At 43.4% G+C, this 22,372-nt stretch overlaps 1 protein-coding gene across 2 annotated transcripts in view; it reads left to right on the top strand.

Moving 5' to 3' along the window:
• Nucleotides 1-22,372, top strand: part of roraa (RAR-related orphan receptor A, paralog a) — a 177,453-nt gene that overhangs the window by 129,112 nt on the left and 25,969 nt on the right. Inside the window, exon 1 of one of the 2 annotated variants that reach the window (XM_076733844.1) lies at nt 5,105-5,252. The exons of the other annotated variant lie outside the window; for it this stretch is intronic. Within the exon in view, the coding sequence (XP_076589959.1) occupies nt 5,222-5,252 (31 nt within the window). The 5' untranslated portion in view covers nt 5,105-5,221. Of the gene's footprint in view, nt 1-5,104; nt 5,253-22,372 lie in introns of those variants that run through there. 2 annotated transcript variants of the gene reach the window in all.

The raw sequence follows: 22,372 nt of genomic DNA, 5'->3' as shown, positions 1-22,372 counted from the left end.
GAGTCTTGCCAGTTCATTAGAATTCACAGGGTTCCACCTCCCTGCCTAGCCAGGCTAAGCCTCTCACACAGGCTGCCATGCCTGCGATAATCTCCCCTCCTCGTTCCCTTTCGCTCCTTCTCTCTCTATCCTCCTATCCCTTTCCTTTCTGTTCCCAAAGGCAGCTTCGCACAAAAGAGATGCGGTGCAATTCATTGTTGAATCTGATTTCTATTGATCTATTGAAAAATTGCTGCGTGAGATATAGGATAGTGCTCTGGCAGTGCTGATGATCTCTCCCTACGACTGCCTCTTCATCTGATAAAGCAAATAAGTAAACTGATTTATTCCAGTCACTTAAATAACAGCCTTTGTGGAATGTATATTTTTTTTCAAGGGTGTATCAATCAATTGGACATCCAGTTCCAGCGGGCAGTGGGTAAACACTTTTGTTGCTTCTGAAGTGCCCAAAGACAGAAAGAAACGGCCTGGCAATCCACTTAGTTTAAATATAGCAGAGAAATAACGGCGACGACTAAACTGCCACGAAACAAAATAGTGAGTGAAAAAGCAGCTGAGGGCGTTTGATGTTTTCCATTGAAGCAGTCTTATCATATTGTTCACAGCCTCTTGTCACCACCCCACTCATACCTACGTGGGGGGGGGGGGGGGGGTCATTTAATGTGAAGCCGGCATGCAAGTCTGCTTGAAACGATGTGAAGCCTGGTCAGTCCACGCAGAACACATTGGCTTTGCTGCCATGGTGACACAGTACTTGTGATTTTTTTTTCTTTGAGAAAAACATTTGATTGAATTGATTTGGAAATACCAGAGGCTCTTATTATTGTGTTTGTTCAAAAAAAAGGGTATGAATTTAGCTCTATAAATATCCGTGGCAGTAAAACAAAAGGCTATAGCCTTGTCAACCATTCACTATAAGTGCTGTGTTGTTGATTGTGATTACGTGACAGCTGACAGGTGTACACTTCACCTATGTAGGAATGATATGCTTTCATATCTCTTCCTTTTGACCCTGCTGTTCTATAAATATTGTGCTTGTGTGTATGTGTGCTCAGTGACAGATAGAGTGAGAGAATAGTGCTGAGCTGGCCCTGGGTCTGCTGTGCATTTAAAGGATGAAGGGCAGATTATATAGTCACTAATATAGAGTCATCTGATCAGAGTGTAACCGTAAAAACTGTAAAAAGACTTACCTACAGCTGCCACCTGGCTACACTAGACACGCTGTTCTGCTCCGTGGAAAATCCATTAGCCGTAATGAGTTAACAGCATTTCCTGTAGCTACACATTATAGCTTAAAACCCGGGCGTAGCAGCCGCATGTAGTATGTTTTTAAACTCTCACTGCCCTTATTTAAACTTGTCTTTAAATGCGACCCTCCTCAGTCCTCTGGACACAGCCCAATAGTGTCCTCTATTTCACTGAAATAGATATTCCCTTTGTTGTCTGTGTGATTTATTGAAGTCTTCCCACAAGTGGAAGCCCCCAGGAAATTGCCTGGAATGGCCCTAAATTGGTTTATGATTGTGTGGTGTGGGCCGGTGCTGTTATGGTTCTAATATTATGCCCTCCACTCCTTGGCATCTATATTAAATTGATCTGTATTGTTTTCATGGAGTGCCTGTTGAAGCTTGTTAATTCTACCGCTGCTTCAGGCTGGTGGTGCAGTTCCAAACACCCAGGTGGCTCTGTGGTGGAATTTAAGCCTCGATTCTCTAAAGCACCTCACAACAAGATCGCGGTATGAAATGAGGAAGCCCATAACCGTCTGTGCTGTTGGGGTCAAAGGCCGCTGAGTGCAACAGCACGCCCACGACGGTGCGGGTTTGAGGCCAGTGCAGAGCTGTAAGAGTTAACATGGATCAGCTGCATGGTGAGTATGTGCGTGGAATGGCTACTGACAGACTGCTAATGAGGCCATTATCAGCTCTGGTCCTCTCCTCTCCTCCTGGGGCAGCCGTGGATGCTCTGCACCTCATCTCAATTGAATTCCATTCCACAGGGCTTGTTTACAGTAAATACGTTTGCTTCAATTAAACCGAGAGGAGTGCGAGACACATGACTGGGCCGGTCTAAATGCATAGATTTAGTGTGTTGTGGCTGGTTCGGCTCGGCACCAGGATGTGTTGACAGACACTCTGTCACTCCTGGAGTCACTGCAACTTCAGCGCCACGATTTCTGTTTCATATTCAGCCATACACATCAGTGATGAGCGCATTAATACCCCGAGACATTTGGCCATCAGTGCCTTTGTGGCTTAATCAATACCCTAATGAACAAGTATCAGCATGGTATTGGCATACTGTCAGTGGTAATGTGGTGCAGTCAAGGGAGAGTGTGATCAAGAGCAAATGAAGCAGCTTTGCTTTGCGTTTCTCCTCAGGGAGGCCTGGGTTTTTAAGCACAATTATATACAGTTGGAGGCACTATATTTGCAGAGCTGAAAGGATATAACAACAGCTAGACTGGTTTGTTAGTTGGATGTTTTTCTTAAAGGGATTATTCACCAAAATAACAAAAAATATATACATTTTTTGTCGTCTGTAGAGATTTCTGCTGCCGGCTCAATAAAATGGAGATGTATAGAATTTAGCTTGCGGTGCTCAGCATGTTGGGGTTTTTTTTTTTTTTTTTTTTGAACTCTTTATGTCTTCATAAGATAGCAACGGTAGAGAGGTGACAGGAAATGAAGGGACAGAGACACGGGGAATGACAGCAGCAAAAATCCCCAGCCAGGTTTCAACCGTGGACGTGGTTCACGGTCGGTGTAAAAATGAGAATTTCAACCGCAACGTCTCTGTCCACAGGAAGTGTTCAGCTTACCCTGGATGATGTACAGAACTGTCAACAGCTTTCACATCAACTGTTGGTAGAAAGTTTTCTGTTGTTGTTTTGTCATTTGGGTGAGCCAGCCCTTTAAACGTGAAAGTGAGTGAGTACAGAAGACGAGTACGGGGTCGTTTTAGAGCTGTAGTTCACTGAGAAGCTCTGGGAAAGGCTGCTGTCTTTTTTATTTCTGTGTGCCACCTCAGTGTTGGTGCAACATTTCATAGGTTTCACTTTTTTATTATTTAAAATAGCCATTTAGTTGCTCAGTAATTCTCCCACCTGTAGGGATTCGTCTGAGATCTTCACTTCTTCGCCACATAGATTGTAAGCAGACAAAACATGCGCTGCTTCCTGCTCTCCAACATGATGTTATCCTCCTCTCAGATGTTCTTGGATAACCAGCCGACAGACTCAACCCCTGCTATCATGTTTTGTTTTGCTTTCCCCTTAACCATAGCTCAGCGTTAAGCCACAGCGCGTCGAGCCACCGGTTGTTTCTGGAGAGACTGATACAGCACCCGACCACAGATAGTGGCAGTTAAACATCTTCCTGCGTGGGCCTTGGCCCTGACTCATCTGGTGAACTTTGAAGATCTTGTGGGAAGACGCCAAAAATCGAAATGAGACAACTGCGCTGTCTGACATGGCATTGTTTTGAATAGAATGCCAGGGCCTGTCTACGCATAGTTTGTATCCCAGGCACGCTCCATTTGATGCTATCAGCCTCTGAATGATATTTTGTTCATTAGACGGTGTGCAATAAGAGACCAGTGTTGACACAGCGTGAGTTAATGTGTTTAGTGTCTCTAATGGATCATAGAGGTCCTAATGAAACATTGTCATGGGAAGATTTATGTTGCAAGCTGCTGAGTCCTCATTTCCATTTCATATGTGGTTAGAAGTACCTTTATTCAATGAGCAGAATAGATGCCATCAAATGAATATAGATGTTTGGTGTGTAAAACAGGAATAAATAAATAACCGAAATGTATCTTACAATTGCATTAATATGAAACTCTTGCCCTGTGGAGGCGTTACAGTACCGTGGCAAAGGCACAGTGCTGCTGTAGTGTTATCAATATCTAACAAGCAGAGAGAATGTGAAATGAGCCTCTAAAATATCCAAATTTGAAATGTTGGTGGTGTAAAAAAAAATTTTTTGCCTTTAATTTCTAGATTTCAAATACTGCGGCGCCTGAAACCGAAGCTGTATGATGTTTGTCTTGTAGATGATGTGAGCGCCAGCTTATTCATGGAGATGCCAAATGCAACGTGGTTATTGGCCAAGGCTGGATTGCACTAAAACCAGAATATTGTATCAGAGAGAGGCAGCTGGTTAGGAGTCAGAACAGATTATCATATGAGAGAGGATGAGCGAGGAGAGGGGGAGGAGAGACAGAGAGAGAGAGAGAGAGAGAGAGAGAGAGAGAGAGAGAGAAGTAGGGACTGGAATGGGAAGCAGGGGGCGAGAGCGAGGGGCACAGGAGGGAGAGAGGGAGAAATGATAGCGAGAAACTCATCGCCCGGTCGCTGTGGGGTGGAGGGGATCATCCAAACCCTTTCGTCACTATCTCCCCTTCTTCACCTGTCGAAAAGAGTGCGTGAGAGCTGTCGGAGTGTGTGTGAGAGAGAGGGAGAGGGGGGCATGCGGGTCCTCTGAGAGGTCAGGGGAAGAAGCTGAGGCTCCACTCATCTTCTCTCTGTGCAGGGCCCACCGCTGCTCGCAGACATCTGGCCTCACACTGATCACTCATATCTACAGACAGGGAGGAGGAGGAGGAGGAGGAGAGGGAGCGGAGCGCTTCGATCTTTGAGCCACAGAAAAATTACAGATCCCCTCTTCTCCATCCTCTGCACTTCTTCTTTCTGTTTGGTGCCTCCTCTCCCTGTTGTTTCCTCCGCTCCTCACTCATCCCCGTCTAGCCTTTTATCCCCTCTTTGCCTTTATTTTCTTATCCTTGACATTGCACCATTTTTTTAAAAGCAGAAAACCAAGAGAGTAGAAGCGGGGGCAGAGCAAGAGCGTGAACAACTGGTGTCTGCTAGAACTGCTTCTGACTTTATCCTTGCACTGAAAAGATAAGCCACAGAAGATAGCGAGAGTGTGCTGTGTCTAGCAAGCCGGTATACAAGGCTCTGACTGCAATCAGTGGGAAGAGGGCCAGCTTCCCTGCCTGAGCTCTCAGCGCCCCTACTGGCTGCATGCTGTGCCAATCAAAGGCTAGTGGGTGGGGAGCAGTCAGACATGAACACTGATGTCACAGTCACATGGATTCTGGTGTGGTCATGCTCGGAGGCTGAGAGACAGAGCTGTGCTGGCCAGCTGCTGCTGAGACAGCAGTGGAGGGCTTTGCGCTGGTGATAGTTGTTCTCTTATGGACTCGAAGCTTAATGATGTATTTTGTGATTTCAGCTATGAAAGGTAAGAGCAAAATGCATGCTGATCCTGCACCCTGAGTAACAAGTAGGGAAGTACGGCTCCGCTATTCATAGCCTGCCAACTCTTTGCATTTCATTTGCAAGGCATGAGTGTGACAGAGAGAGAGAGTGAGAGAGAGAGGGAGAGAGAGAGAGGGGAGGGAAGGAGGGAGAAATACAGTAATACTGTATTGAATGCATGCAAGTGAATTAAGCTTTTCTAATATTTCTTTTTAATGCATGTACAGAATTTGTTTGTTTGTTTTTTTAATTCAGGAAGAGGAACTGAGCTTGAATTCTTTAACCTATACAAATCTGTAAAGGCTCTTTGCTTTGATTTTATTAGTGTGAGTGTGTTTTTCTCACTGCTACTGTTGTGTGGGGTGCTGTGGAAACCACAGCCGGCGTAATCTTTGCACGTCTCTGACAAGCACAGCTCCTGAGCTTCAGAGCAGAAGTTTTTTTTTTTGTTTGTTTTTGGCATAGATGTGAGGTAGCATGCAGAGAGAGGGGGGCAGAGGGTCGTGTGGGTCGTGTGGGGGGAGGTTACTGTCGCTATTCCTTTCTGCCCCGTTCTTAATCCTGTTGTTCCAGTCCAGAGGACGTGTCTGTTCCGCGGGAAGATGTGCGTGGCAGTGTTGAACATGGGTCGCAGACGGGCGACAAGGCACTGGCGCGACTGGCAGACTGTGATTCTTTGAGTTGATACTGGTGCATGTGTGTGTATATATCTGTGTGTGTGTTGTGTTCCACTGACCTATTTTTTGGGTAGTCGGGTTTACATGTGTGGCCATGAGAGCAGGACTGGGTCCTCCCAGTCACTCTGATGTTGATCTAGTATGCTTAATCCCGGCTCTTCCACCCCCTCCATCATACAGGCATACATGCGCACACACACATCCACGCAGACAGACACTGCAAGTGCATTCAGACATACAGCACACACTTCTCTCATGCATGCTTGCACATACAAACATGCACATAATCATGTTTTTCACACATATGAATACGCTCTCGTTCTTGCATATAGAGAAATGTGAACAGCCAGTTCCAAACATATGTGCTCACACGCACTCGTGGTACAATCAAATGCAATAACCGTGATGAGGCACAGGCAGCTGTCATTCTGTGTTGAATGAGAAATGTCAGTACTGATAATTTGATACTTGTAGTCCCACCCGTCCAAAAATACATTTGCATTTCTGCTATTTTTATCATATTTACTGTCAAGACAAAAAAGCAGTGGAATATATTCAAAATACTCGCATCAGTATAAATGTTCTAATTCTAATTAGTGTTAGAATTAGTAATATTGATAGTAACCCGTACAGTTTAACTAAGTTTCAGTTTATATTTCTACATATTACATTTGCCACCTACATGCTGTTGAGTATCTCCCTCTTTGTGTGAAAGTGGCAACTCTGACCACAGCGATACTTTCTCTCTTTTTTTTTTTTCTATTGACCACAGTGTAAGAATTCATTTACAAAGTGAGGCTCACAGCCATTGTTGAAATTGTGTGAAATTGAGAGAGAGTGCAGTCTTGTGTCTTATTTCCAGTGAGACACATATGAAAAATGGCCTTTGACCTTATGTCCTTTATATGCAATTTATAGTGAAGGGCTTTGTGAAATCATGCATTTTCCTACAGAGTCGAGTCTCTTGTGCTGTGCAGCTTTTCTGTGACTTTCCTTTAAAGTGTGATGTGCACATGGTATTTTAATGTGTATATTTCTTTTTCTCTTGACTCAGTGTTTTTTTTTTTTTAATATATTGAATAAATTAATTGAATTTAGGCAGATGATTAGAGGTGAGCCACACTGACATTTCCTGCATTCGTCATCTGCAGTTAACCTGTTTCGGAGCCAGTTTCTGTTTGCCTGTATTTATGTCTTCTTTTAGCTCTGTCCTACCCCTCACTGGTGCTTTCAGTTTGATAGGTGTCATGACATGATAGTGTGACAATGTCAGAAATTAAATTAAAATGTGAACAAGCTGCATAATTGGAAACTAATTCAAATGGCAGTTGTAATTTCTTCCTGAAAATGGTCAGCGAAATGGATAAACAGCACAATGACTCGCCGCCTTGGCATGCACTTCCTTATTGTTATGTTAATATTGTAACACGTTCATGCTGCACGTGCCGTTTTTTGGCAATTTCTCTTTATTGTTTTTTCTACTGTACACTACAAAATAACGCTATTACATTATACCAAACATCGCTATGTGTCTCTGTGGCTTTGTCTCTACCCTGCACTCCCCTCTACCCACCTCTCCCTCTCTATTCAGCCTCTCTACCACACCACTGCCTCTCAAGTACCTAATTACCTGTAATGGAAACATCCCTCTCATTACCCCATGCAAATTAGCCAGCCTACTCAGCACAATTAAGATGAAAATTCCAATTACATAATTAAAGAAAGTTGTTTGATGTGTGGATCAACAGAAAAAGGTAAAAAGAGTGTCTCATCCACTGTACATATAATTAAGCCCTAAAAAATTGCATTATTGTGGCGAGGTCTTTGCAGCAGCAGTGCTTTAAAACTGTCCAAAGCAGGGCCCAGTAAGTCACTACAGTGCATGCAGACTGCACATAAATATGTGATTTAGCACGAGTGTGTACTAGACTGTAAAAAATGTTCTGGGGCCGTAGAGAAGGTAAAGCCAAATATCTTGTGAGAGGCGCTTTAAGGCTATGTTAACAAGGCTGTAAATATTTGCTGTAGATTTGGTACTCTTTGTCTCTTTCTATCAGCGGCCGATTGAAGTGCTCAGTACCCAATGCTGCAGGCTCTCACACATTAAAGCAGAGGTTAACAAGATTGGCTATTATCCAGTTAGGGACTGAGGACATGGCGAGCCAAAGGAAAAATCGCCACAGATTAAGGGGAAGGTAAATATAGCACCAGTCACCTGCAAGGATTTAAAATAAAAGACCCAATTATACAAGAGTATTTTAAGAAGAAGAGTTTTTACATGTGATTTTTAAAAATAATCATTTAAATTTTACTGTCATTAAAATAATTTGAGTTTGAGCATTAACGTAAGTCCAGTAACAATATTAATAATACAAAATGAAAATCTGTAGAACCCTAAAATTGCAGTTCTCATAAAATTAGCATTTTTGAAATATGTTTTGATGTAATTTCCCCTTCCTCAAGGGATCATTTACATGTTAGTCAAAAAAGATCATATCTGGGCAGAGGCAAGACAAACAAGAGTCACTCTGACAGACGGAGGGTGTGTGCTTCAGCCCTCTCTCTTGCCTCGTAGCTGGCTGAGGAAGTGGAATGGCGTCCCCACAGGTTATTAAAGTGTGCGAGGTGTGCCAGTTCTGTGCTGTGCACACTCAGACGAACATCCTGGCTGCCTGGCTGTGTGTGGAGGGACTGGTTAATGAGATATTGACTGCCCATTGAGAGCATGGATTTTTGATTTGGCTCCATAGAAGTTGGGAGGATAGGCAGGTGCACTCTGGAGAGGAGGAGAGGAGAGGAGACGAGTGATTTCTGAATTTGATATTGTTTTTTGTTTGGAATTACCAATAGTTAATGAGTGTTGTGCATATGATGTTATTGCTTTTTTTATTCATAATAAGTCTTCTGATATTATTATTATTGACTGCTATGGGCCAGCCTGTACGTAATAACATAAATCACATAATGGATGATCATAATCTATCACATATGTGATGGCAACAGCAAAAATAAATCCTGACATTAAGCAGAAAATAAGCAGAAATGGAAATACCACCAAAATAAAATTAATAAGATCTGTTTCTGTGTAACACATACAAACGCAGTGCATCACTTTGCAGAAGTACTTTAATTACTAACCATAGTTTAAAGGGTATTGATAGCTTCTCAGCATGGGGGTATTGATTACTGTGGAACTGATTTGCCCCTACAGTACATAGAGGAGACTCTAACAGTGAAAAGTCTTTTTGTAGCCATGTCTGAGTTCAGTTTTTACGCTGTACAAACATTAATCTACCACTCCATCCGAGCCATTACCAGGGTGCCAGACAGCCCTGTCAGTCATCTCGTCTCGTCAGTCACACCTCGTGGTTTTGACAGATTAGTCCAATCACAGGCAAGGTTAAATGACTTTCCTGTCCTATGCCCAATCAAACAGCGCGGTACAACAAACAGCAGCGGCTTGAGATAACCGCCAGGCTACAGGAGATGATTTTTGTTCATTCTGCAACGTTCGCACCGAGTTCAGGCAGGGTTCTCAATTTGGATCCCAAGTCAGGTGAAACACCGAGCTGGGCTTAGTCAAATGCCTCTAACTTAAGGGTAATTTCCTACTTTACTTTCACTCAGTATTTCAGGAGTCACTTATAGATCCTTTGAAGTGTCTCCCTGTCATGCAGCATTTAGCTGCTGATAGAATACTTCCTCTGTCAGCACTCCTTAGATAATCATATACCACAGTCCATGGAGTTAAAGAACATTTCACTTTCATTTTTTTTCTCTTTCTTCCTGTAGCTTCCTCTGTAGAATATGTACAGAGAGGAGAGACTGTTCACAGACACTCTTTGCTTTACATTCTAATGAACTGTGGTCATTTGAAATACTAATACGCAAACTCAGGGTGAAATTTTGTGTACAGGCTAAAAAACTGTATAAATACATTGATTAATAATAAGAATAAACAACATTTGCTCAGCCTCACGTGCCCTGCTTTACCCTCATAGGCTGTGCCACTTGGGGCTCAGAAGTTAACAGTGTTTTAAGAGAGTGAAGGGTGAAGTTTTTTCCCCTGTACTTTCATTCTGAGCTTGTTTCGTACCATTGGCTTTTTTCCTCTGCGGGCCTCTGGAGGGCTGTCCATTGGCTTTTTGAAGTTGCATCAAAGAGGAAATGGGGGAGAAAAAGCATTATTGATTTTGCGTTTTGTCTGACTCAAACACTGAGGACAGAAAAACACATAAGGAGTTAGGTGTTGGCAGTGGGGCAGCTCTGTCTCTTGTGTGTGAGCCAGAGGGAGACGGGGGGAGAAACCGAAAAGAGGTAGAAGGTGAGGAGGAGCTCCAGACAACACTAATACATCTCTCCCTAGAGTCCTCTCCTCAGTCCTCTCACTTCCATCGCTTCTCCTCTCCTTTCTGTTCATAATGGCGGAGTAAATAAAGCCCCATTGCTGTACGGCTGGAGACGAACCTCTGTCTCTCCCGGCCACGTCGGGTAGCTTTTCCTCCTCCTCCATCAGCCTGGCGACTCCAGAGCTCTGACAGCACTCTCCAGTTGACCTGCTTTTCCATGAAACACCAAGCTGCTCTCTTCTCAGTTGTAATCAGATCTCCCTGCTAGGCAAGCATGCCGGCAGCAGGCTAGAAGAGGAGTATTGTTTGTGTGGTTTATCACCTTTATCCTCCTCCTGTGTCAGCCCAGCAGAGGTGAGATGAGAGTGGAGTACCATTCTGGTGTTAATGTGACCTAGGGTGACTAAAAAGGAGCTCTCAGTGACAGCCGCTGATAAGAGCTGTCACCAGTATGGCTTACTCAGCACTCATGATATGGACTGTATGGTGTCGTCAAGTTCTTTGAACTTTGTTTCCCGGGTTGCACATATGGAGGCATGTGGAATTTGTATTAACAGAAAAGACTGTAAACAGTGACGGCATTGCTTGCGCTGTAGACTCAGGGAATTAAGAAGGGTCAGAGGTCACAGCATATAAGTCACACTCCCCTCTGCTCCATGGAGAGCGACTGTGGCATCTAGGGACCCCGGCAGGGAACAAAGGATGAAAAATGAGAGGTGCGTGGAATTTTGATGAGACAAGGGAACAGGCAGCGTTATAACAAAGATGGTCACAACATGCGCTCCGCAGCTTGATTACAAAAGGGAGGGAAGTGTGTGAGGCGTTTGATTACATGTCCCAGCAGAGGCCATTAGGGGTTCCACTTGTGGGACGGCGTCATTTACACTCATCTGATCTGATGTCTGTGCTGATGAACAAAGCTTGTCTGCATCCTCCTGAGCACTAGAGGGTGCTCTTCAAGAAAGACAAATGATATGAATATCTGTGCTGGAGAGTTTTTGAAGAGCTGTTGCAGTCTCCTAACTTCGCTGTCACCGCTAATGCTGGTTTCACAAGGCAGCAGAATGTAATAGAGCGTGTTTGAATGTCCCAGAGGAACCTGTGCAGGCCGGGCTGAAAACTAACTCTCAAGGTTAGCAGCATTAGGCTCCTCTCACCCCGGCTAAGATGCATGAAAGGAATTTTAACATCATAAATAACAAAGAAAAACAGCCTTGCTAGAACAGTCTGCTTAAGATTGATTTTTATGCACATGCATTCATTTGAAATAAAAGAAATGCTGCTTCAGTGCTAATTACAAAGATGAAAGGAAGTAGAATGTGCAAGGCAATGAACTTTGTTTAAAGGCGCAGCACATGGCTTATTCAGGGACGTGGTGCGTAAATGAAATCCAACCCCATTTATGGACTCATGGAGTGTTATTTGAAATTGAAACTGTATTTACATAGTTGATATCAAAGAGGAAAAAGATGCACTGCTCTGCACGAGTTAGACAGCGGAGCCAACGAAACAATGTGTGCGCTAGACAATGAGTGTGTGTGCATGTTTCCCAGCTGGAGCAAAGGGGTTAACTGGCTGTGGAGAGATCCTTGACCTATCTGAGATGAGCTCCCCGCCCCCTCTAGCAATGTGGAATATCTGATTGCTGATTATGAGTTTATTCCCCATCGTGCTGAGCCTTTTGCATGTCAGGATCCATTCCTCCCCAGCTGAACTGATTAAGGAGCTGGAGATGATGCTACAGCTCTCAGCGATTGCTGAAAGACTCTCAGAGAGCCTGGTAATCTGGAGTGCAGCTGGCAATCATCCACCACTGACTTTTTTTTGGAGGCTTTTGGGGTTGTTTTGTTGTTTTCAAGTGGTTTTTTTGGCATATTGTTGTCTTTGTTCCCCAGGGCTTCTTGTTTCTGGATGAGAGCTTTCCTAGTGCTGAGCACAGGTCCTTGTCAACCTGGCTGCTCAGCTCAGCCTAGTCCAGCCTCAACAACAGCAGCAGCGTCAGCAAAGACCCTCGCTCAAAGTCTCAGGATGTGCTTATGATCACCCTCTTACAGGAGCCTAATTTGGAAAAAAAAAAAAAAAAAAAAAAAGGATCTTCATCCCTGATGTAAAAAAGCTCTCTCTTTGCTCATTTTCTGAGCTCCCAGAATCCAGTGCACGGGACAAAGGCATCAGATAAATTGAAAGAAATAGCTCCTCCAAAAATGTATCCCCGTGTAAACTTTTAAAGGTTTATGTGGTGTTCAGTGGATTTCTGTCGCAAGGAAACAAACAGTTTTCTAGCAAAAAGACTGGCACGACCGCTTTATTTGCTTGCAGCGATCTGTCGCTTAGTTACAAATCAGCAGCTGTCGTCTCCAAGTTTTGTTTTTGTCAATAGTTGGAGGGGAGAGGAAGACAGTTGTGTTCCTACTGCGCTGATAGCTGTTTTAATGCCTTTAATGTTTGACTTGGGGCAACAGAGGAGGAATCTGCCCAAACGGAGCATTCTCAATTACTATCAAAGCCATACAGCCCGCTGCTAATGACGTCCCGCTGTCAAACGCAGCACCCACAGTTTTACTTTATTGCTTCAACACTTAAATGTTATGTTATCCATTGAAAATACAATCAATACTGTCCAGTTAAGACAAAAATATTACAAGCAGTTATACACAGGCTCAAAGGCAGACACACATAGTCTCACACACTGAGGAAGAAAGCTGCCATTTGCTCTTGTGTATTTGTATTTGAAGTATTGCATTTATGCCACGTTACCGTTCCTGGATCTGCAGTAAACAGTAAAGCTAATGGAGTTCCAAATGTGACACCATCAGCCCCAGTAAACAAATGGCTATTGTCTGGGCTCTGCTTCCTCGTGTAAGTGAAATGTTTTACGGCGTCACACTGCTGTGATGAAAGACACCAAACGTCTTCCACGTGAGAGCTGAAACCGCAGCGTCTGAGCAGTGACGCGTGAGAAGCTCCTCCCACACCGTGTGTGCTTGTTGGAGGGTATGTTGTTTGTTTTCACAAAGCAGGAAATGTGTGTATAAAATGAAATTATTTCGCTTAAACATTTATTGCATTGTACAGTATATTTACGTATTCTGTTGTGAAGGGAATGAATTGCTGGCTGCTCAGGGTTGCATTTTCAGTGACGTTCCTTTGTTCCGAAAAGAAACATCTTTTCTCATCGTGCACTGTATCAGCCTCATTGTTGTGGATCAAATTAGCTGTCACTGTGGATAAACTAAAGGTAAGAGGGCAAACAATCAAAGGCATGATGGGAGATAGGTAAGAGCAGATTTTCCTCAAATTGAGGATGATCAGAGTCAAGCCGCTGTACGTTTGACATACCTTGCCCACTTGAGTGGGTAAGGAAGTTGTTTTTTTTATCTTTTGACACATGATTACATCGGGACTTTCCGCTTTGATCTCAGCATGGATTTTTTTTTTCTTTCTCTTGATGTGGGATTATTATAATTTATACATAGGGGATTTTGTTTTTTTTTTCTTGAGCCTCAGCAAACTTGAGTAAACATACTGTAGTATACATAGTAGATTAACATTGTATTCATTTACACACTCTCATTAGCAAGCCCTAAGGTAATTAATCAGAGACTGTGGAGTGTAAGGAGATAGACACCGTTCAAATAATTTATTCCTTTCTACTCTTACTGAGTGTGAGAAAAAGTGTCTGATCAATTCCTCCCTTAGATGTAGCTCTTTGAAGACATGCAGTGTCTTATGAGAGCACCTCCACAGTATTTATTCTCCAGAAACTGAAGGCTGCTGCCCTTGCATATACTGTACAAACATTGCAGGGCATTGTTGCCTCATCCTAATAGCTCCCCTAAATATAGGAACCCTATAACCCCAATTAAACCCATACAGGTGTAAAACACACACTTTGCTGTCTTATGTTGCAGCACTGCAGCTTCTGGTAGGTTCAGAGTTTGCAGTTTACTGTTGATGTTCACAGAAAATGGCCTCGGTAATTACACTAAAAATACAGAAGGCCAGGTATTAGGCTTTGCATATGCCACTATGAAGATTACACTCCTGACCAAACTTCATGAAACCAATGCATGTATGTGCATTTAGGGAGGATTGGGCAAGTAACAAGGTTACCAGAGGCAGTTTTACATGGAAAAAGTGGTGCAGATTTGTTAAAGGAAGGTGAATGCAGGGTACAGGAAAGCTGTACTTTTACAGCCTGCAAAAGTCTTCATGATGGCCGATAAATAGTAAATGTACCGTTAAAAAAATGAAAACAGTATTTTGTGATGTTAGCTGCTGCAATCACTTTATGAAGCTATACAGTACATTTGTTCCCATTAAATACCTTGCGAGGTTCCTTCTGATCCACTCTCCAACTGATCGATGAAGTTTCCCTGCACACCAACAACAAAGTCAAGACAAGATGCTCACTTATGGTGCAATAAGGTTCAAGATATTGGCTTTCTTTAAAGTAAAATGATGCACATAACAACTCCAGTCAGACCATCACATGTATGTAGATCTATTGCTATCTAATTGCAACCATTGTAAATTAATTTTGTTACTACACAAATGTGCCTCGAGGGCAGTCTCAGTCACTGATCAAATAATTAGTAGCTGCCTTGTAAATCACATGCTAACTGTGCACATTCGCAACCACAAATGAAAAGAATGTCCTGAAAAGTGCAGCAAAATTTCAGCGGACCTAAGTTGCTGTAAAGACAAACTGCTTGTCTCGTACTCTTAAATTAGATGGTCCTGTGAAGTGTAAATCAGAAAAAAGGCACGTATCTGTGTTGTTTCTTTTGGTCCAGTTTTTCAAAAGATTCCAGCATCATAAACCGTCTTATTCTCCAACATGCATGCATACATAAACAAGTTTCCATGAGTTTTTCACATCGGTTCCGTCACATAAAAGGGGAAAGAAGCAGCTCAGCTCCTCTGCGAGGCAATCCAGACATTGTTCCGTTTGTATTGTAAACTCAACGTTATCCATAGGCAACAGATATTTTATGGCTATTACTGATGTATGTCTGTAAGATAGATTTGATGTCACAATAGTATATCCCTTGAGCGACCACAAAAGCCTCCAATGATGAAGGGTTTATTTTTAAAACTACAGGAAAGGCTTTCTGCAGATTAATTCCAGTGTATGGTTCCCATTGTGGGAGAAACAAATTGGGCTTTGCGGAATTAGTGTGTTTGCTGCATAAATCTCAAATCTATTCCTGAAACATATGATTGTGGTTAATATGATTGGATGCTCCTGCGTTGCTTTTGAGTGAAAACGGAAGTAAACTCTGCCGACTGGATTAGGGCTCGAAGTGCAGTAATGACGGCTTGGTGTATCTCCATTGACCCAGGTGTGTTGTCTAAATACAATATGGATGTGCAGGGCTGCCTGTGTACTCCAGTGCTGGGAGACTATTTGCTGAAGGTCATTTGGGATCATAGCGTGCCATTAATAATTCCTGAAAGCATCCAACATCTCCATCTGTTCTGCTGCATCCATCGCTCCACTTCAAAGACAAAGGCAGCATCTGCAGGTAAGCATTAAACCTGCCTCCAGGCTAAGATGTTGGAGGTGGGACTCTTTGTTGAGAGAACATATCTCTGCTCATCAGGTCATGCTGCTCATATATTAGCCAATTAATGTTTGTATGTTTGCTCACACAGCTTGAACTTATGAACACATAGGTACACAAAGACTTGCAGATGCACACTTTCTGTGTATTGCGGCGACTCGGTGTGTGTTTTTCAGCTCTCACTGGCTGAATCCAGTGTGGCAGAGTAATACCACACACACCCTTGCAGGCTACCAGCCTCTCGACAAGGATGCAATTACCATCCTCCATCGAGTGCAGCTTGACAAGGTGTTGCCGGAGAAATTATCAAAGCTGATTTTAAACGAAGCATTTAATTACGTGCATTGTGCGTGTGTGTGTGTGTGTGTAGCTGACCAAATAACGTATTCACCTGTACGCTGGGCACACAGTGCAGTAAAATCTAAACAGGTCTCAATGACAGGCCCACTTCAGATACGCGGGAGTCCTGCAGGGAGTAAATGGATGTTTGGCAGTGGCATGTGCTGCCCGGGCCTGGTGGGCGCAGTGGGCGAGGAGGCAAGTGCCTGGCTGAGTGAAAGATGGCAGTGTGCAAGGAGAGTGTGTGCACACAGCTGAGGCTGTGACAGAAAACAGTGAGAGTTCTGCTCCTGCTGCTTCATCTTCCCCTGCCAATGATAGATCTCCGCTTTAATTTTGTTAATAGCACGAGTCCAGCGCTCACAATGGAGTTGGAGCAGCATATGAACAGCCATTCCACCAGCTTTTTTAGCTCAGATGGAGCTAATCAGAAAGATGTGTTTGGTTTAAGAGGAATGGAAAGCTTAGCATGTATGAAGATGTTTTGTAATTTACTCTAGCGGGGAGAGTACAGTGCATCATTCCATGAAGCTTACAATTATTACTGCTTCACCCCGCACATGTGGTCTGCTGATAAAGCACCTGTGCCCATGAGTAACTCCACCATCTTTCAGCCGTGGGCTCTTGTACTGTACTGTAGGGCTGACCACTGAGTCTACTCAAATCACCATCAGCTCCAAACTGCTTAGCCTGGCCAATTTGAATTTCACATCTCTGCTGACTCATAACCCTGTCAGGACCTTTCTTCTTTATCCTGTCTGCGCCTCCGGTGGACTCTCATCACAAGCAATAGGAATTAATTATTCAGATTAGAAACCGAGCCACAATTACTGTGATTTTTGTCAAAGGCTTTGTTTTGGCTTAATGTTAATATCTGATCGGAGCATTACTGCACAGCCAAGATTGCCTTTGAAAGCAATTATTTTGCTGTATTTATTCATTCATGACATTTGGGCGGAAGTTAATGGCTGTGTCAGAACAGGCAGGGGAGCGAGCAGGAAATGATTTTGGCTAATGACACACTCTCAAAGTAGTCAGGTAAGAGCGAGTGTGCCGGCCGCTGCACTGGACAGGGACTCAGATCAACATGATAAAGAGGGGACTGATTGAGCCGCGTACATCCACAGGAAGCTGAGCGCCGGGGTTCAAGGTTATCTGGACAAATCAGACTCCTGTTTCCATTCATCCCCTCCTCACCCACCAGCCAGCCCTTCCTGGGCAAACCAGCAAATTAGCAATTCTGATGTCTGCAAGCAGGTCTGGCAAGGGAATGCCTGTGAATCCTAATGCCATGATTAAACTTTCATATCCGTCCGGGGGAAGTGCTGCATATACAAAATAAGCAATCTCTTTTTATTTTTCAGCACTTTAAGTAAGGCTGTTGAGATGGGCAAACATAAACCTTTCAACAGGGTTAAATGGACCAGGCCAAGTGGGGGTGTGGGGGGTGGGTGATCCTTCACACAAGTCTTTGTCTCTCTACAGTTAATATAATTGGTATTGAAATATTTAACATAAGAAGCTGTATTTGATGTAACATGCTGCAGTAGTCATTTGCATTGAAGGCATTATTCTACAGCATCTGTGCATCTGTAAACAGGCCCAACCCCCAGTCCTCAACATTGTAAATGTTGCTACTCGGTGTGGATTAACATATTAAATGGTAATGTTTAGGGAAATTGAAAACCCAGGCAATGTTACGCTCCCTTGGCCGGCCATGCTGAGTGGATGGGAGCGAACGTGAGGGACAGGGATCCTCAGTCCAAACAGAGAGTCAGGCCTAGATGTGGCCATTATGTAAGATGGTCTTATCAGGCTCTACCTCCTGCTGAGCCACTGCCTAGCTTCCCTCTGCTCCCCTTTCCTGGTGCTCCCAAAACATGGGCCTTCATTAGCAGGGCTAAATATCCCCGTTCTCTGCAATCTCTATCATTTCTTGCCTTGAGGCAATCCGATAATTACCTGTTCTCATTTCCCCTCCTTCTGGCCAGCAGGGAAGTGTTCTGACTTGCATTAGTTTGCATGAAATATTATCAGAATATTGCACATTTCTCCATCCTGCAGCCTCTGACACGAGAAATATGGAGTCACAGGAGCCGTGATTGACAGGTGTCTGTCTTTCATGTTCCTCTGAGAATAGCTGCTTTGTTCTGGAGTTACAGCAAGAATTTTGATGGAAGAAGGAATGAGCGCGTAATGTGCAGAAAGGCTTTGTTGCTTTGTTTAACCTCCGTCTGCCATTATTTCCGGGCAGTATTGTTATGGGTTACGTTGCTCTTTGTTACCTACAGTGTAGGTGTAAAAGAACTCAGGGATTTTCTGAATTTCAACTCATCAGTGAGTTTTCCCCACAGAAAAACTATCAGTGATAAAGTAGACTAGCATCTTCCTCTCTGCGAATCCTGCGAGGGTTTGGGAGAGAGGCCGATGAGTACGTAGCATACACTGCCTGGGAGGGGAAGGCAACTCAAGGGGTTATGGTCGACATTATGGTCAAAAGGCCAGAAATTCCATCCAGCTGCAGATATTCTGCGTCATATTATTCATTCCTATCTGTAATAATGTCCAGCGGCTCTGGATCAGGACGCAGACAGGCTTTACCACTGAAGGCGAGAAGCTCCACTCAGCCTAACCTCTGCAGTCAGGTCATCATGTATGATACCTCTAATAAGCAAGACACTGCATCTGATCTTAATATGATGCAGTATATTCTCATTTTTCTCTTGCAAGTGTCTGCTGCTGAAGCACACATATTCCTACTACATATTGCTGTTTTTAGAAGGTAATGTCATGCATGGTATTTGCCAAAATGCATCTCTGTTTTATGGCAAAGAAGCTGCGAACACGACACTTTTTTTTGCTACTGGAGAGATTGATTGTAGCCAATTTAAGAAATGTCTTTAAATGTCATTCATGAATGCGCACTGAAATTTTAAAGGAACTTGTGTGTTAAGCAGAGGATCCGTCTGATATGGAGTTGTTGTTGATGCATGAGCTTAAGCCCATTCAGTGTCTCGCCTTGCTGTGGGAAGCAGTGATGATTTTGGACTTTGTGACGGTCACTTTAATCTCTAATGAAGGCTCGTCCCTGGCTCTGCTCAGCCCTCTGATAGCAGAGCAGTCGTAAACAGGCCTGTCAGGGGGATTGCAGCGCTAGCAGTGCAAATGGCAAAGAAAACCCCAGGGACCAAGCCATGCTAGCATTATGGTCTAATTCAGATATAGCTCAGAAAAGACATATGTGAAAATTCTTCTCCTCTGCCTCGCTAGTTTACTGTGTGGCTGAATCGCAAAATACCTTTGAACTCGCTTTTTCCTCTCCCTTTTTAAAATACCCACATTAGTATATGAGTTACATTCCTGTGCAGTCAGTTGGTCAACATATCCTTCAGAATAATCTGAGTGGAAACTAAAATACCATCACGCTTAATTCCAGCTGCAAGTAAACTCTCATCTTTTAAGATTGCGTCACAAATTTACCATAAAATTTGTGTTTCTAAATTCAGTCATGCCACGTTACGGCATATGCTTCTTTTAGTTTTACCACATTACCATACAAATGAAGACAATTTCATGTTTAACATTTAGTTGGAGATGTAAATGTGTGCTCAAATGATTCTGTGAAACTGATTACTGGTTGCTCTGTGTTCTGACACATCCTGTGCTCATGCAGCATGTGCGACAGCTGGTTAGTAATTAGAATAATCTTCTCCCTGGTAGTGATTTAGCTTTCATGACTGCAGCTTACCTCAAATTGAAAATAAATTTATAGATAAATGCCTTTGCTGTTCCAGCAAATTACACCGCTGTAACTCAAAGGAGCCAAGTTGTTTATTTTGGTAGTAAAAGAGCAATCAGAGAAAACAAACAAAGCGCTTTATGAGTGCTGTCAGATTAATAATGATGCTACCCAGCGGTGATGATACAAACGATTATTTTTCAGCACACTCTACCCCACCTCATCATGGTAATTATAGATACTATATCATTATTATATCAAGTATTCACTACAGATTATCAAGATAATTGAAGCTTGCTTCAGGATTGCCAAGTTCACTGTGCTGCCAATAAACTGGGAATTACTGTGCAGGAGGGGAACACACACATTTTGTTATCCACAGCAAACTAGCACCGAATCGGTTTGGTGTGTTCATGTTCACTCTATTTTCTTAACAGATATGTGTGTGCATACACACAAGGATACACACACACACACACACACACACACACACACACAAACATCAGTTGACAGTGTTAAGATGAGGCTATACATGTGATACATTGTTTTTCTCCCAGCTTCTGTTCTGGTGTATCTGGGCAAATCCCGTGGTGATGAGGCGTAGAATCTGTCATGGAGAAGGCATAAGCCTTTCATATGCATAGTAGAGATAAGAGGCAGCCATTTTATCAGGCGAGCTGTCGCTCCAACATGCTTGCGCGTTATGTGTCCCCGGGAGCGCCTCCAGAAACATGTCCCTTTAATGACACGGCCCGCGCTCGCCAAGAGGACGCCCAGTTTGTTCCGAGTGCAAACCTGACAATTATGCCAATTACACCAGGCAGAATGTTGACAAACACACCAGGAGAATTGTTGCAGTTGATTGGTAGCTGTGTTCCGAACTCCCCCTGCTGTGACCTCTTCTGTAATTTAACTAGCATGGAGGAGAATTGCAACGGGTTTTCTAGAAAATTCCCAAAGCCTTGTGTTCTTTTGTAACGGGGCGATGTTCGTGCCAAAGTGAACAGGCAGAGAAATGGATCTAGTGTGTCAAGAAGGCAGAGAGAGAGAAATCATTCTTCCTGCTAGTCACCACTGCATGCGATTTGTTTCGATTCATAAAGAGTGTCGCGTTTCCTGCCGGGCCGGAGCGACGTGGACAAAGTTGTTGTGGATCGTATTGCCTCTGAGGATTAGATCCCAAATACTGACCCGCCACCATTAGCTGCTACTTATGTAATCCTTAAAGAGCACTGCTGTTGGCACCTGAGTATGAAGCTTAGCCGCCTATGAAGTGAGGCAGGAGACACTGCCAATATGGAAGCAAATTAACAATACAGTGGCTGCTCACCTGCTACGGCATGAAGGGTTGGAATACATAAAAGCTTTTTCAGCAGGTTTTTTTGAGCAAGAACAGCATTGTACTGCATCAGCCTGTTTGCAACAAAATCTGTTTTGATAAGCACGCATCTTTTGAAGGAAAAAAGATGATCCCCCTTTTACTTTGGAGCACTTTAACTTCCAAGCACAGCACATGATTTTTTAATTTCTGTCTCAGAATAACAAGGCTCTGTATGATTGACACAACACTGTCACTGCACGCCAAATGAAGCGAATCTTAAATAAAAAATAACCTCCTGATATGAAGTTATTAGACCAGATATTTTGCCATATTACAGGGTACTACCGTATTTCATGTCAAGCCCTGAGGTTCTTTTGCTGAACAACAGAATTTATTTTCTCTCAAACTGTAGCAGTTTGAAGCTCTTGTGCAACACCTTGCAGGGAGATTTAAAGGCAATACCAACCGCAGATTATAGTTTAACAGTGAGGTCAGGAACTGTTCTATAACAGTTCACTTGAGCTCCGATCTGGTCATGTAAGCACAGGGCTGAGAGCAGCTGGGGTTGTGCCACGAGCGTGGTTTGTATCTCGAGTTACCTCAGAGCTGAAGTCAAACCTGGTCAGTGTGAAGTGTCATTGCCCACTGAGAGGATACTACTGTATATCCTTTGTAAGAGCACAATGATACACATAGGCAGACAGGAAAGCAGGAGGCGGCCTGGTCGAAGTGAATGGAGCTCAGTTCCCCGCATGTCCCCCTCACTTCTCTTACATAACACGGCGTTAAGCTGGAGTTAGCAAACATTAGAGGTCAGCTGGTTATTGGGACAGTGGAAATGTAGTCATTCAATGGAGCGCTATTTACAGTAGGAAAAAAATGAGATTGTGAGGCACACAATGGTTTTCCTCCTGCCATTTGTTATGAGTTCAAAGATACAAATTTTTTGAGTGCATGACTTCAGTTCATATTCCATACAAAAGCCCACCACAGAGGGCGTGTTGAATGTAAAGCTTGTAAAACTAGACTGACGTGACTTGTCCCATTCTGTCCATGTCTGTGCCACTGCCCACATCTGGCCTTTTGTGATGTTCTTTGGGTCCTTCCACGC

The sequence above is a fragment of the Chaetodon auriga genome, chromosome 6 (genome assembly GCF_051107435.1).
Source record: "Chaetodon auriga isolate fChaAug3 chromosome 6, fChaAug3.hap1, whole genome shotgun sequence".
Lineage (NCBI taxonomy): Eukaryota > Metazoa > Chordata > Actinopteri > Chaetodontiformes > Chaetodontidae > Chaetodon > Chaetodon auriga.
Note: the sequence above shows the minus strand (reverse complement) of the source record. Positions and strands in the feature narration are given on the sequence as shown.